General features: G+C 35.1%; 1 protein-coding gene across 1 annotated transcript; it reads right to left on the bottom strand.

Annotated features, from left to right (window-relative positions):
• Window positions 1-7,047: 7,047 nt before the first annotated feature.
• LOC130101999 (cilia- and flagella- associated protein 210-like) lies at window positions 7,048-13,936 on the bottom strand. The gene is made up of 10 exons (XM_056267884.1): window positions 13,786-13,936; window positions 12,605-12,777; window positions 11,933-12,106; window positions 11,648-11,853; window positions 10,946-11,102; window positions 10,719-10,858; window positions 8,900-9,092; window positions 8,299-8,652; window positions 8,147-8,214; window positions 7,048-7,213 (listed from the first exon to the last, which is right to left on the bottom strand). The coding sequence occupies exons 1-10, from the start codon at window positions 13,934-13,936 to the stop codon at window positions 7,048-7,050; spliced, it is 1,782 nt and encodes a 593-aa protein (XP_056123859.1).
• Between the last annotated feature and the right edge of the window lie 1,553 nt (window positions 13,937-15,489).

Raw genomic sequence — 15,489 nt, 5'->3', positions numbered from 1 at the left:
TGTGTGTGTGTGTCTGTGTGTGTGAGAGATTGTGTGTGTGTGAGTGAGATTGTGTGTGTGTGAGTGAGATTGAGTGAGTGTGTGAGAATGAGTGAGCGTGTGTGTGTGTGTCTGTGTGTGAGAGATTGTGAGTGAGAGAGAGAGAGAGAGAGAGAGTGAAAGAGAGTGTGTGTGTGTTTGTGAGTGAGATTGAGTGTGTGTGTGTGAGAGAGAGAGAGATTGTGTGTGTGAGAGAGTGAAAGAGAGAGAGTGTGTGTGTGTGTGTGTGTGTGTGTGTGTGTGTGTGTGTGTGTGTGTGTGTGTGTGTGTGTGTGTGTGTGTGTGTGTGTGTGTGTGTGATACAGATTGTATCAAAGCAGCTTCACAGTGATAACATGATAATAATATATAGAATATTTATTTAGTTCCATCTGGTTGGAAGTCGGAGTCATCACGCCGGTATGGAGACGGGTTTGTTGAGGATCAGTGCCAATGGCTGTCGTGTCGATGAGGCCTTCACAGGGCGGATGAGGGATGCGTCATGGATGGGTCCAGGTGCAGGTCCACCATCTGATCTGGATCCGGCGGACTTCAGGAACAGGGAAGAGGACTGGCAGACACTTCAGGACTGCGGTGTCGTCGTCGTGTCCAGGCGCAGGTCCATCATCAGATCTGGATACGGCCTGGATCCGGCGGACTGTGACAAACGTCAGATAAACAGAGAGACTAATATTAGCGTAGACGCCATCCTTCTTATAATGTAACGAGTACATCAGGATTTATGTGGAGTGTTCCCAGTTCCGGCTGAACTAAACTATGCAGCCAAAATTGAATAATAGAAGTCTATAATGTATTATGTGTATGCTAGGTCAAAGAGATGTGTTTTTAGTCTAGATTTAAACTGACAGAGTGTGTCTGCTTCCCGGACAATGGTAGGAAGACTGTTCCAGAGTTTTGCTGCTAAATAGGAAAAGGATCTACCGCCTGCAGTCGATTTAGATATTCTAGGTATTATCAACTGGCCGGAGTTTTGAGATCGCAATAGACGTGAAGGACTATAATGCGTTAAGAGCTCGCTCAAGTACTGCGGAGCTAAACCATTTAGTGCTTTATAAGTAATTAGCAATATTTTAAAAATCTATCTATCTATCTATCTATCTATCTATCTATCTATCTATCTAATCTTTCTAACTATCTATCTGTTAATAAATATATATATATATTTCTTTCTTTCTAACTAATCTTTTTTCTTTCTTTCTAACTAATCTATCTTTCTAATTAATCTTTCTTTATTTTAACTAATCTTTCTTTCTTTTAACTAATCTTTCTTTCTTTCTAACTAATCTTTCTTTCTAACTAATCTTTCTTTCAAACTAATCTTTCTTTCTTTCTAACTAATCTTTCTTTCTTTCTAACTAATCTTTCTTTCTAACTAATCTTTCTTTCAAACTAATCTTTCTTTCTTTCTAACTAATCTTTCTTTCTTTCTAACTAATCTTTATTTCTATCTAATCTATCTTTCTTTCTTTTAACTAATCTTTCTTTTTTTCTTTCTAACGAATCTTTCTTTTAACTAATCTTTCTTTTTTCTTTCTAACAAATCTTTTTTCTTTCTTTCTGACTAATCCTTTTTTGTTTCTAACTAATCTTTCTTTCTTTTTAACTAATCTTTCTTTCTTTCAAACTAATCTTTCTTTCTTCCTAACTCAATCTTTCTTTCTTTCTTTCTGACTAATCCTTTTTTGTTTCTAACTAATCTTTCTTTCTTTTTAACTAATCTTTCTTTCTTTCAAACTAATCTTTCTTTCTTTCTAACTCAATCTTTCTTTCTTTCTAACTAATCTGTCTTTCTTTCTTTCTAACTAATCTGTCTTTCTTAATTTCTTTCTAACTAATCTTTCTTTCTAATTAATGCATCTTTCTTTGTTTTTTAACTAATCTATATTTCTTTCTAACTAACTAATCTATCTTTCTTTCTTTCTAACAAATCTATCTTTCTTTTTTTAACTAATCTATCTTTCTTTATTCTTTCTTTCTTTCTAACTAACTACTCTTTCTTTCTTTCTAACTAATCTTTCTTCCTTTCTAACTAATATATCTTTCTTTCTAACTAATCTATCTTTCTTTCTTTCTAACTAAGATAGATAGATATTTCTTTCAAACTAATCTTCCTTTTTTCTTTCTTACTAATCTTTCTTTCTTTGTATTCATTCTTTCTTTCTTTCTTTCTCTTTCTTTCTACCTACTCTTTCTTTCTTTTTTCTAACTAATCTTTCTTTCTTTCTAACTAATCTTCATTCTTTCTAACTAATCTTTCTTTTTTCTAACTAATCTTTCTTTCTAACTAATCTTTCTTTCTAACAAATCTTTTTTCTTTCTAACAAATCTTTTTTCTTTCTAACTAATCTTTCTTTCTTTCTTTCTAACTAATCTTTCTTTCTTTCTTTCTCTCTTTCTTTCTTTCTTTCTTTCTTTCTTTCTAACTAATCTTTCTTTCTTTCTTTCTAACTAATCTTCGTTCTTTCTAACTAATCTTTCTTTCTTTCTTTCTTTCTTTCTTTCTTTCTAACTAATCTTTCTTTCTAACAAATCTTTTTTCTTTCTAACTAATCTTTCTTTTTTTCTACCTAATCTTTCTTTCTTTCTAACTAATCTTTCTTTCTTTCTGTCTTTCTTTTTTTCTAACTAATCTTTCTTTCTGTCTAACTAATATTTCTTTCTTTCTAACTAATCTTTCTTTCTTTCTTTTGATCTAATCTATCTTTCTTTCTTTTAACTAATCTTTCTTTTTTTCTTTCTAACGAATCTTTCTTTCTAACTAATCTATCTTTCTAACTAATCTTTCTTTTAACTAATCTTTCTTTTTTCTTTCTAACAAATCTTTCTTTCTTTCTTTCTAACTAATCTTTTTTCTTTCTTTCTGACCAATCCTTTTTTGTTTCTAACTAATCTTTCTTTCTTTTTAACTAATCTTTCTTTCTTTCTTTTTAACTAATCTTTCTTTCTTTCAAACTAATCTATCTTTCTTTCTTTCTAACTAATCTATCTTTCTTTCTTTCTAATTAATCTTTCTTTCTTTCTTTCTAACTAATCTTTCTTTCTTTCTAACTAATCTGTCTTTCTTTCTTTCTAACTAATCTTTCTTTCTTTCTTTCTTTTCTTTCTAACTAATCTTTTTTCTTCTAACTAATCTTTCTTTCTTTCTAACTAATCTTTCTTTCTTTCTTTCTAACTAATCTTTCTTTCTAACTTATCTCTCTTTCTTTCTAACTAATCTCTCTTTCTTTCTACCTAATATGTCTTTCTATTTTTTCTTTCTTTCTTACTAATCTTTCTTTTTTCTTTCATTCTATCTTTCTAGTCTTTCTTTCTTTCTTACTAATCTTTCTTTCTTTTTTCTTTCTTACTAATCTTTCGTTCTTTCTTTCTTTCTTACTAATCTTTCTTTCTTTCTAACTAATCTTTCTTTCTTTCTTTCTAACTAATTAATCTTTCTTTCTTTCTAACAAATCTTTCTTTGTTTTCTCTTTCTTTCTTACTAATCTTTCTTTCTTTCTACCTTTCTAAATAATCTTTCTTTCTTTTTTCCTTACTAATCTTTCTTTCGTCCTAACTAATATATCTTTCTTTCTTTTCTTTCTAACTAATCTTTTTTTCTTCTAACTAATCTTTTTTTCTTCTAACTAATCTTTTTTCTTTTTAACTAATCTTTCTTTCTAACTAATCTTTCTTTCTTTCTAACTAATTTTTCTTTCTTTTGTTCTATCTTTCTCTCTTTCTTTCTTTCTTTCTTTCTTTCTAACTAATCTCTCTTTCTTTCTACCAAATCTTTCTTTTTTCTTTCTTTCTAATCTTTCTTTCTTTTTTCTTTCTTTCTTTCTAACTAATCTTTCTTTCTAACTAATATATCTTTCTTTCTTTCTAACTAATCTGTCTTTCTTTCTTTCTTTCTAACTAATATATCTTTCTTTCTAACTAATCTATCTTTCTTTCTAACAAATCTTTCTTTCTTTCTTTCTAACTAATTTCTTTCTTTCGTTCTAGCTTTCTCTCTTTCTTTCTAACTAATCTCTCTTTCTTTCTACCTAATCTTTTTTTTCTTTCTTTCTAATCTTTCTTTTTTCTTTCTTTCTTTCTAACTAATCTTTCTTTCAAACTAATCTATCTTTCTTTCTTACTAATCTTTTTTCTTCTAACTAATCTTTCTTTCTAGCTAATCTGTCTTTCTTTCTAACTAATATATCTTTATTTCTTTCTTTTCTTTCTAACTAATCTTTTTTTCTTCTAACTAATCTTTTTTTCTTCTAACTAATCTTTCTTTCTTACTAACTAATCTATCTTTCTTTCTAACTAATCTATCTTTCTTTCTAACTAATCTTTCTTTCTTTCTTTCTTTCTAACTAATTTCTTTCTTTCGTTCTAGCTTTCTCTCTTTCTTTCTTTCTAACTAATCTTTCTTTCTTTCTTTCTAACTAATCTCTCTTTCTTTCTACCTAATCTTTTTTTTTCTTTCTTTCTAATCTTTCTTTTTTCTTTCTTTCTAACTAATCTTTCTTTCAAACTAATCTATCTTTCTTTCTTTCTAACTAATCTTTTTTCTTCTAACTAATTTTTCTTTCTAACTAATCTGTCTTTCTTTCTAACTAATATATCTTTATTTCTTTCTTTTCTTTCTAACTAATCTTTTTTTCTTCTAACTAATCTTTTTTTCTTCTAACTAATCTTTCTTTCTTACTAACTAATCTATCTTTCTTTCTAATTAATCTGTCTTTCTTTCTAACTAACAACATTTTCTTTCTTTCTAACAAATCTTTCTTTCTTTTTTCTTTCTTTCTAGCTAATCTTTCTTTCTTTCTACCTTTCTAAATAATGTTTCTTTCTTTCTTTCTAACATTTCTTTCTTTCTAATCTTTCTTTTTTTCTTACTAATCTTTCTTTCTTTCTTACTAATCTTTCGTTCTTTCTTTCTTACTAATCTTTCTTTCTACCTAATCTATCTTTCTTTCTTTCTTTCTACCTAATCAATCTTTCTTTCTTTCTTTCTTTCTTACTAATCTTTCTTTCTACCTAATCTATCTTTCTTTCTTTCTTTCTAACTAATCTTTCTTTCTTTCTTTCTAATCTTTCTTTCATTGAAACTAATCTTTCTATCTATCTATTATTTATCTATCTTTCTAACTAATCGTTTTCTTTCTTTCTAAATATTCTTTCTTTCTAGCTAATCCATCTATCAAACTTCAAACTACTTTAAACTTGTTTAAACTCTCTGGTTCGTCTTTTACAAGCCAACTTAAAGTTTGTCTCATCAATTTTTTTTTCTAGTTTGTATTATATCTGTTTTCTATTTGTTGAACATCAATTACATTTTTACCCTTAGATGGGTTTGGAATTTTTTGTATTACCTAATTCGGGAAACAGACACAGTCTCTATATGATGATATCTAGGTGAAAGAGTCTCTATGTGATGGGATTTATCTGACCTGGGTGACGTGAGGCCGCTAGCAGACGGTCGGTTTAGCCAGTCTGTCTGCTTCCTGACCTGAGCCCCAGATTGTCATGGTTGAGCTCTAAGAATATATGCCATATTACTAGAGAGAAGAGCAGCACCATCCCAGGAGGGATGAATACCATCTCTTTTCAACAGGTCAGGTCTGCCCCAAAAACTTTTCCAATTGTCTATGAATTCTATATTATTTTGCGGACACCACTTAGACAGCCAGCCATTGAGTGAACACAATCTACTAACCATCTCATCACTCCTGCCAACAGGAAGGGGGCCAGAGCAAATTACAGTGCCTGACATCGTACTTGCGAGTTCACACACCTCTTTAACATTAATTTTAGTGATCTCCGACTGGCGGAGTCGAAACATCATTAGTGCCGACGTGAATAATAATCTTAGAGTATTTAAGTTTAGCATTAGCCAGCACTTTTAAATTTGCTTTGATGTCTGGCGCTCTGGCTCCCGGCAAATATGTGACTATGGTGGCTGGTGTCTCTATTTTCACGTTCCGTGTAATAGAATCAACAATAACTAGGGCACATTCAACAGGATTCTCAGTGGGTGTTTCACTGAGTGGGGAGAATTTATTTGTTGTGGTAATCAGAACAGAAGAGCGGTGTTTTGTCCCGCGACTATAGCATCTCACGGACACCCAGTTGCCCTGCTGCACGGGCTCTACTTCAGCCGGAACCGAACAATGTACAGTGTTCACTAAACTAGTCGCATCCAAAGCCGTATCTAAAGCCCTTGCACTTTCACTATCCTCAATTAAAGTTTGGATGCGTGTCTCTAGTTCTGAAATCTTCTCCGTCAGCCTGACTATCTCCCTGCATTTATCACATGTAAATCCTGTGCTGACAGAGAAAGCTATGCTATACATGTTACATGAAGTGCAAGTGACAATAAGAGGAGGAGACATGACTTACCGTGTTTGCTGACTGATCACTACTTACCACAGCTTTGATGGATTTGTAAAAGGCGCGAGCGAAATAAATAAATAAAGAGCACACGGATGGCATGGCACAGCTTACAGGCTAGCGAATTAATAGCGTGTTGTACTAGTAACGATTTAGATTGAAGCTAGCGATGTCAGGTTAATATGTGATGAGTAAGTTATATTTTAGCAGTATAAACAACAGGAAATGATAGTAAATAATGATTCAAGAACGGAAAGATATACGAAGCTACAGACGCAAATCAACTCAGCAGAGCAGCGTGGCAGACAGGATCAATCGAGATCGGCCCGAGTGAGTGTGTGTGTGAGAGAGATTGCGTAAGTGTGTGTGTGTGTAAGATTGAGTGAGTTTGTGTGTGTGTGCGTGTGTGTGTGAGAGAGATTGTGTGTGTGTGTGTGTGTGTGTTTGATTGAATGTGTGTGTGTGTGTGTGTGTGTGTGTGTGTGTGTGTGTGTGTGTGTGTGTGTGTATATAATTCAACTAGGCTGCATAGTTTAGTTCAGCCAGAACCGGGAACACTCCCCATAAATCCTGATGTACTCGTTACATCATAAGGAGGATGGCGCCTACGCTACTACTACGCGCCTACGCTAATATTAGTCGCTCTGGTTATCCGAGGTTTGCCGCAGTCCGCCGGATCCAGGCCGCATCCAGATTTGATGAAGGACCAGCGCCCGGACAAGACGACGACACCGCAGTCCTGAAGTGTCCAACAGTCTCTCCCCTGTTCCTGAAGTCCGCCGGATCCCGGCCGTATCCAGATCTGATGGTGGACCTGCACCTGGACACGTATTACAACAACAACTTTATAATATTTGAATGATATAGTACGCCTCACTTATTTCTGGTTATGTTTAGTTTCAATGTACTGTGGTCAATGAGATGTCAGTGTTTGTTGTGCAAGTAGTCCATTGTAAAAATAATGCAGTTCATTTCAATTATTCAGCCTTTATGAGCAAGAAACTAATGATTTCAGTTTTGATTTCAGCATAACAGTTTGAGCGAATGCAGTGATTAATATTCATGAACCCGGCAGCTCCTCAATCCTTAGTGCGGTTTATATTCTTATTAGCAGCAGAATGCGTAGTAGTATTATTATCTTATCAGTGTTATTGTACGTTTTTTTTTCCACAGAAACACTGACCGACAATGTCCTAATTTCAGTTAAAATGGCAAATCTGCATTCTTACGTTCTCATTCAGACTGTTACCAAGCTTGAGTTGAGTGAGAAGCCCCCCAGTAATCGTGTCCCACTGTTATTTCTGCACATGAGAGTTTTGGTTTGTATTAATGTCCTCAGACAGCATCTGCTGGGCTGAGCGTAATCCAACATCGGCTCCATGTTGCCTATTGTTTGAGTCTCGAGATTGCGTTTGTAAACTGTATCTCACTACTGTGTCTATAGACTGCGTGTTTGCATGAACTGATGATTGCTGGACTGACCTGCTCTCACACACTGCGCTCTCCCCGCCGGTGACGCCACGAACATGAACAGCTCCTCATTCACTGCTCCCCCCCATCAAGCGGACGGCACAGGCTGTGAGGATGAGAGAATGGGACGCAGATTAGCAGTATTGCGCTGCCTTCTGTGATGATGAAAGAGCGTTGTTTGAGAGACAACAGGAATGTATTGAAAGCACATGTTGAGTAAGAAAAATAGGATAAAAGTGGGAAAGGAAAGGGAGAAGAAGATAATTAAGTGCCTTACAGGTGTCCTTGCTCGGTGGAGTCTTTACCCGAGTCGGTCTTCACACGAGGAGGCTGAACACGAGGAGGCTGAACACGAGGAAGCTGAACACAAGGAGGCTGAACACGAGGAGGCTGAACACGAGGAGGCTGAACACGAGTCGGTCTTCACACGAGTCGGTCTTCACACGAGTCGGTCTTCACACGAGGAAGCTGAACACGAGGAGGCTGAACACGAGGAGGCTGAACACGAGGAGGCTGAACACGAGGAGGCTGAACACGAGGAGGCTGAACAAGAGGAAGCTGAACACGAGGAGGCTGAACACGAGGAAGCTGAACTCGAGAGCTGAACGCTCTTTCTTTCATTTGTTGTATGTATGTGTATTGGAGTGCTTTTCCTTCTTCTTTAGCTTTTTGAGCTTGAAGTTTTTGCTTCTCCATGAAGATTTGATCTGCTTCCTTGTTTGCATTCAGCATCTCCAGAGCTTCCTGTTTTTCTTTCTCTGCCTTTCGTTCCAGCTCTTGCCTCTGATATAGAGTTGAGAAAAATGTTTATTTCAATAAATGCATTTCAAATTCTATATATAAACCGTGTGATGCTCATAAACCCAGCATCACTGTGGTAAAATTAAGCAATAAGCCCCGCGAAGCCGTGTTTTACAGTGGAACAGCTGAGGGCCGTTGTTAGGCATGACGCGGAGCGGAGATTTAAAAATGTTTACATGTCGTTAGTCTCATAGCATAAGTATAAAAACATTAGGAATAGGTAATTTACCCTGGATTCTCTGTGTGCAGAGATAGATTTTAACATGGCTGCATGTTTTTCTTCTTTCTCGCGCTGCACTCGGGCCCGTCTGGCCTCACGTTCAGCGACTGCTTTTGCAATGATATCTTCCTCATTGCTGATTTTTTCCTGCTTCTGCACGGCTAACTGCTGTATAACAGTCCCTCTAAGTCTTTGACGCTCTCTAAGGCAAAAATAAAGACAAATACAAGCCCAGTTCTGAGACAGTGGAAAGAATTATACTTTCTCCAGGCTTCCCACTCAGTGAACTTCCATTAATTCAATAACCTTCCCAGTTAGATGTGATTCATGAATGAGCAAGTTGTAAGAATGTGGATGTCAAATGGTATGTCAAAGTTCCCAAAATACCTTTCACAGACAAATTAAAGATTGGAACTGGTTTGCAAGCATGTTTGAATTTGAAACAAACACTTAGAGCAGTTTCTAGTTGATTAAATACACCCGAATAACTAAGTTAGCAAAACTCAAATAATTTGAGGTAATCAGTTACATCAAATTGTTTAAGTTAAGAAATTGAATGTGTAAGTAAGCAGAGCTTGCAGATTTTTGTTTTGTAATCATACATTTTAATTGCTTTTAACTTGAAATATTTGAGTAAGATAATTCATACACAACTTAAAATTCTCATGTAATCTCAACTTCAATATTTTTAGTAGTGGAAACTTGGCTGGATTTAACCAGCTAATTCAATAAGTGCTACCTATAGTATCAGCATATCATAGCCCTTGCGGAATCAGTACATCAACTTAAAACATTTAACACATACTGTTCTCAAACCAAACTCGTCACCGGCCATGATGGTAACTCCCCAAAAAACCCAACATAACAGAAACTCTTCTAAACTAGCATAACAAAACATTAAACACTACTAAATCTCCCACTTAACATTAATCTGGCACAAAAACCATTATATGACACTTAATTTTAGCATTTACTCTCCCTTTTGAGTGTCATTGCAAAGCATGCTGGGAAATAAAAATCCCAGCCCAGTTTCAGTTAAATTTAAGTTTGTCAAAATTAAAAGAAACAAGTTCATAGAACTTAAAACAACGAAACAATTCAACTTACTTAAAATGTGTCAGTTTTGTGAACTCAAAAGAAAAAATAAATGTTAAAATATTCATAAAATTGTAAGTATCGTATGTTAATTTGATGGAACTAATTTGTATAATGTGAGTTGGCCCTACTCAAAACAATGGATTATTTTGAGCGTTAGGGTTTACAGTGTTAGGAAGCTAAAAATACAAATATTAGATGAGAAACTTTAACCTTGAACTTAGAAATGTTGCCTTGGCAACTAATTGAAATAACATTTCACTTTGTAAGTTGAAGTACTAAAATTACTAAAACTGAAGTAAATATAAAATAAAACTCAAAAGAAATAAAATTAAAAAACGGGGAAAAATGACAAAAGCACACAATTCTGAAAATAATAATAAAAGGTCATTCAAAACATTGCTAAATACTGTATACTATAAATAATACTAAAATATCACTGGAAGCCCATGATCTCTAGAGATTCACAGTTTTAAAGTAACAAAAATGCCTAAAATGCGCCCAACGTTATTTTATCTGTTGTCTAAGCATTTAATATATAAATGTTAGTATGGGTTGGGTGTTTAACATAATTAATCAGCATGCTGTGTTTTTGATGCGTGTTAGCCCTCATAAATGTGCAAAAATGCTCCTGAAAATAAAGAAGTTAATTTCTGACACTAATGAGTGTGATTAATATCCACCACAGGACACATTTCCATTGTCTTATGTACAATACCTAAATGTACAATACCTAAATGTTTCCTCCTGTTTTTCTCTCCTCATTCTCGTCACTTTTTCGCTCTGGCTGGCGATCTGCTTTCTCTTCTCCTCCTCTTCCTCTTGCCTCCGAGCCTCCGCTGCTTTTGTCAGCTCTCTGTTGGTCAAATGGTCCTGATGGAAGACAGAAGAAGGGATTTCAAAACCGCATCTGATTCGATCTGCTTTTACAGTGTGAATGTTGTCCAACAACCGGCTTACACGAAAAGCATTCATTCTTTTTCTCTTCACTTCTCGATTCTGGCGCTCTTTGATGGCCTGTTCCCTCAGATGAAGATCTCGGAGTTGCTTCATCTCTTCAGCCTCCCTTCTCCTCTCCTGCCTCTCCTGCTCCTTCTTCATGTCATGCTCCTTAACCCTAATAAAGGAGGAAACGTCAGACACATTGACACATTAAGGTGATTCCCAGCTAACAGGGAATGTTCTCAGAACTTTAGATACGGTTCTCTCAAAGTTACGAACAAACGTTCTTCTAGTAACATTATGTTTGTTCAAAGTTATCTGGTCTTTAATCATGTTCTCAAAACATTAACACAAAACAGAACTTATACATAATTCGTGGAGTGTTTTTTTTTACAGAAAAAGTAACAACATTAACATAACACTACTTTCCATTAAACTAACTAAGTAATACAATTAGTTAATTTTAACGTAACACAATATTGTAATGTATTACTTTTAAAAGTAACTTTCCCCAACACTGTTCAAAAGTAACATTCCCACAGTGTTTGAAGAATAAAAATAAATAAAAACATTTTAAATGTTGTTGACACTTTGAACGTTAAGGGAACATTCAGAAATAACATTTATATCTTAATTGGAACGTTATCAAAAAGTCCTTAGAGCATATTTGTGTTAGCTGTGTATGCACTGAAGCATAAATGCACTTTAATTTCTCCTTACTGTAGTTTCAAGCACTCAGAAATGGCCAGTTGGTCTCGTTTTCTCTGCAGTGCTTTCTGTCGCTCCTGCTGGACCGCCTGCTCTTCTCTGCAAGCCATTCGGGCCAAGATCTCTCTGTCCACGGCTCTGCTGGCGTTCTGCCTCATGCGCTTGAGCTCGATCTGAGCCTCTCTTTCCTTCAGGACCTCCGCCAGCCTCAGAGCGCTCTAGAACAACAAGAGGATCGTTTCTACTAACATTTCACCACAGAAAAACACTTGTGGTCTAATAACGTAAGACACACACATGGAGGCCTTTGACTCGGTCCGTCTGGTGGTACTGCTGGGTTTTAGTTTTTTCAATTGTCTCCTTTCGTATCTGGGCCTGATATCTTGCTTCTTCTATGTCCAGAAGTTTTTTCTCCTCCTCTTCCATCGCCTCTCGAATTGTTTTCGCCTCCAGCTTTTTCCGTCGTTCTCCCTGTAAGGACAAAATCAGATTAGTTTGTTGTACTTTGTTACTGTAAACATCCAGTCTCATATTATAACCCTCAGAGACCCAGGTATTCTTTTATTTATTTATTTTTAATGAAGAAAAACTAAAATATCACATCAAGATGACATTCAAATTACAATTTAACATTATACCAAATTGTAACAAACTTAGTATTATAATAGGGGCACAGACACAAAAAGAAAATCAGACAGCGAGAAGTCTAAATAAGGCTATATAAAAACAATAAAAGTGTCTGACAGGTTCTATAGACAGACGTCTTTAATAATCATAATAATTTATAATTTAAATAAATTATTCTTATTTCTTAATAAAGACTCATTAAAAATGCCTATTTTCTTCCTTAAAAGTGATTAGGTCATTAAAAAGCATGATGTTTACGCATATATAGTTTTAGGAAGTACGGAGCCCCGCACAATAAGAGAGCTACAAATGCAGTAACTCCAGTGCGATGCTGTCACTCACAGCTATGGTGTTGGGCCAGTGTTTGACGAGCTCTTTAGAGCGCATGTGCAGCGCCTCCCGCTGTTCAGCCGCTGCGTTGGCACTTCTGCTGTGCCGATTGACTCGGTCCTGGACGCGCTGCCATTCAGACCTGGACAACACCAGGTCTGCTTCTGGTTTCTCCCAACTCCCAACTGTATGCATTAGACAACATATTTCCAAGTTATTATAAAAACATTCCACCGAAAGGGTGACATTTCTGTCCCCAGGTCATTATATGTATAAAATTGCATGAAAATTAACTCTAAAATACATTTTATTATTAAGCAAAATGTCCTGCACATTAAGCTAACTACAAATTTAAAATGTATAATTAAAAACATAAATAAAAACTACATAGAACACTAAAAAATAGCATTTTCTGCATGTCCCCACTCTCGATCTCTAAACTTTACCATGAAATATGATTAAAATCTATCAGAAATCAGATTTATTTTTTGCATTGTTGTTTGATTTTATATCCAATCTATGTTTTTAAATATTTTATCTAATATTTTAGATAAAATACATATTTTAGTCGTGTCCCCGGGTTTTCACTCAGTCCTGTTTTAAACCGAAATTTAAAAAGCAAACATAAGTTCACAATAAAACGAAATAAAGCCACAACACAACAGAAATAAGCCACAACACAACAGAAATAAGCCACAACACAACAGAAATTAGCCACAACACAACACAACAGAAATAAAGCCACAACACAACAGAAATAAGCCACAACACAACAGAAATAAAGCCACAACACAACAGAAATAAATGAGTTTCGGTAACAGGACTGAGAAAACATGCGTCCATCTTTTGCTTAGAAACCTTGTAAAAATTAAATAAAGTTGCCTGAGATTGAACAACAATACACATTTTGAATAGTTAAATATGCATAGTATTAGATTCAGTGTTGAAAAAAATAAAAAAGTTTCATTTTGAAAAGTTACAATAAGCAAATGGTACATTCATGTAATGGTTACACAGATATTTTGTTGTGTAGTATTTTCTTTAAATACCTTGTATCCTCGAGCCTGTTCTCCGGCCGTTCTGGACGACACCTGTTCTATCTGTTGCCATTTTTCAATAGATTCGTATTGGTATATTGAGAAGATGCTGTTGTGTGTTGGATCCTCAAGATGCTGTTCAACGTTGGACCAGACAGTGTATATAAGGCTTGGACTCGCTGTGTTCTGACTCAGGAACCCCGCCTGTGACGTCATAGAGCCTGTGCCTGCCTGTGACGTCGGGGGCGCGCAAGATGGCGTCGTGAGCACCAGGCAGTGAAGCCACCGGAAGTGTTCGAGCGGCCATCTTACGATTCCCTACCAGCAGAGGGCTCTGTAGCTCCGACCATAGACATAATAAATGTATTTATTATGTCTATGGCTCCGACGACCCGCTGTGCAGTATACAAGTGTAATACGACGTTCAAAAAAGGATGTAGAAAATTGCCGACAGGTTGTAATACAAGCCATATACATAGTAATTTACAGGCACAACTGTAGCTATTAGTCTTTTTGACATGGTGTTTGGCTTTTAAACATAACTTCTCTCCTCACTCCTTTTTTATTCGGAATAATAAGTATTACAGACCGAAGAAAAACATTATTTTTAAGGGATTGGTTTGAATCTGATATACTATTAGTTAGTCAGTTGTTGAATTCTGATGGTCAGTTTGAGTATTACTGAACTGTCTGAAATTTAAGTGTCATATTTCTGTTAAAGAATATTGTATTTTCATGAATTCTATTTCTGCCAAAATGGTATCTCTATTCAGAAACCAGGGCTCTAGGGGTTGTAACACTGCAAGTTAAGTCTCCAAACATTTGTTTTTAGATAAACTTGATTTTAATAATGACAAATGCAGTAACCAACAGATTAGATCTCTTTTTGTCAGTATCTCTTCTGCTCCATCTCTAAATTTGTTTGGGTTAATATGTTTCCCTCATTTGAGTGGGAGTATTTTTGGGGAGTTCTTAGTCGGTATTGTTGTATATCAAATAAAACCAAAGAAGTGTCTTTTAAAATTGCTCACAGAATATATCCTGTGAAAGACACAGAACGTTTTCATCTGGATATTGACTACAATTGCTGTTTTTGTAATTGTGAAAGAGTCTATTGTGCACTTATTTTTTTAATGTCCCTGTTCTTCAATCTTTTGGTATGAGTTGTCTCAATTTCTAGGTGTTAAAATGAACTGCAACCTAGTCTTAAATTTGTCCTCTGTCTTACTTCATACAAATGAATTTGACTTTTCTAAAATAAAAATGTATGTTATCGATTTGTTTATATTATTAGGAAAATGTCATATTCATCAAACTAAATGGAGTAACTCAAAACCCAACTTTGCTCATTTTAAAGCAGCCTTTAAAATGTATTTTGTGTCTGTAAAGTTATTAAAAAATCGAAAAGCCCAAAGATGTGTCTCTGCTAAATGAATTTAATATGTTTGTGATGCCCTTTATCCATTCCTTTGTTTGTTTCTTTTCTTTTCTCCAAATTATTGTTTCAAGTTATACTTACCAAATGTGTAAAAGAAATGTGTCAAGAACTTGATATCAAATTTTGTAAATTCAATAAAAAAAATACTGGTGCGGTCGAGCCGTGGGGCCGCCATCTTAGACCGGTCACCCGCTCCACTCAGTGTAATCTGTATGGCAGGTGCAATGAGCTATCAGCGCATTTAATTAATCATACCTCACTGAATACCAAACTGATTTTTCACGCGGGGTTTTTTTCTGCAAAGGTCATTCATGTAGCTATGATATAGTACAGGACACATGGTTCAGCGTATTTTAATATTCATAGTAGGCTTAACAAGTAATATAATATTCTGATATAAGATATAAAGTGACCAGACGTCC

This window comes from Rhinichthys klamathensis, unplaced genomic scaffold (genome assembly GCF_029890125.1).
Source record: "Rhinichthys klamathensis goyatoka isolate OS25496 unplaced genomic scaffold, OSU_Roscu_1.1 h1tg000264l_1, whole genome shotgun sequence".
Classification (NCBI taxonomy): Eukaryota; Metazoa; Chordata; class Actinopteri; order Cypriniformes; family Leuciscidae; genus Rhinichthys; species Rhinichthys klamathensis.
The sequence above is the reverse complement of the archived record's forward strand: the minus strand, read 5'-3'. Positions and strand labels throughout refer to the sequence as shown.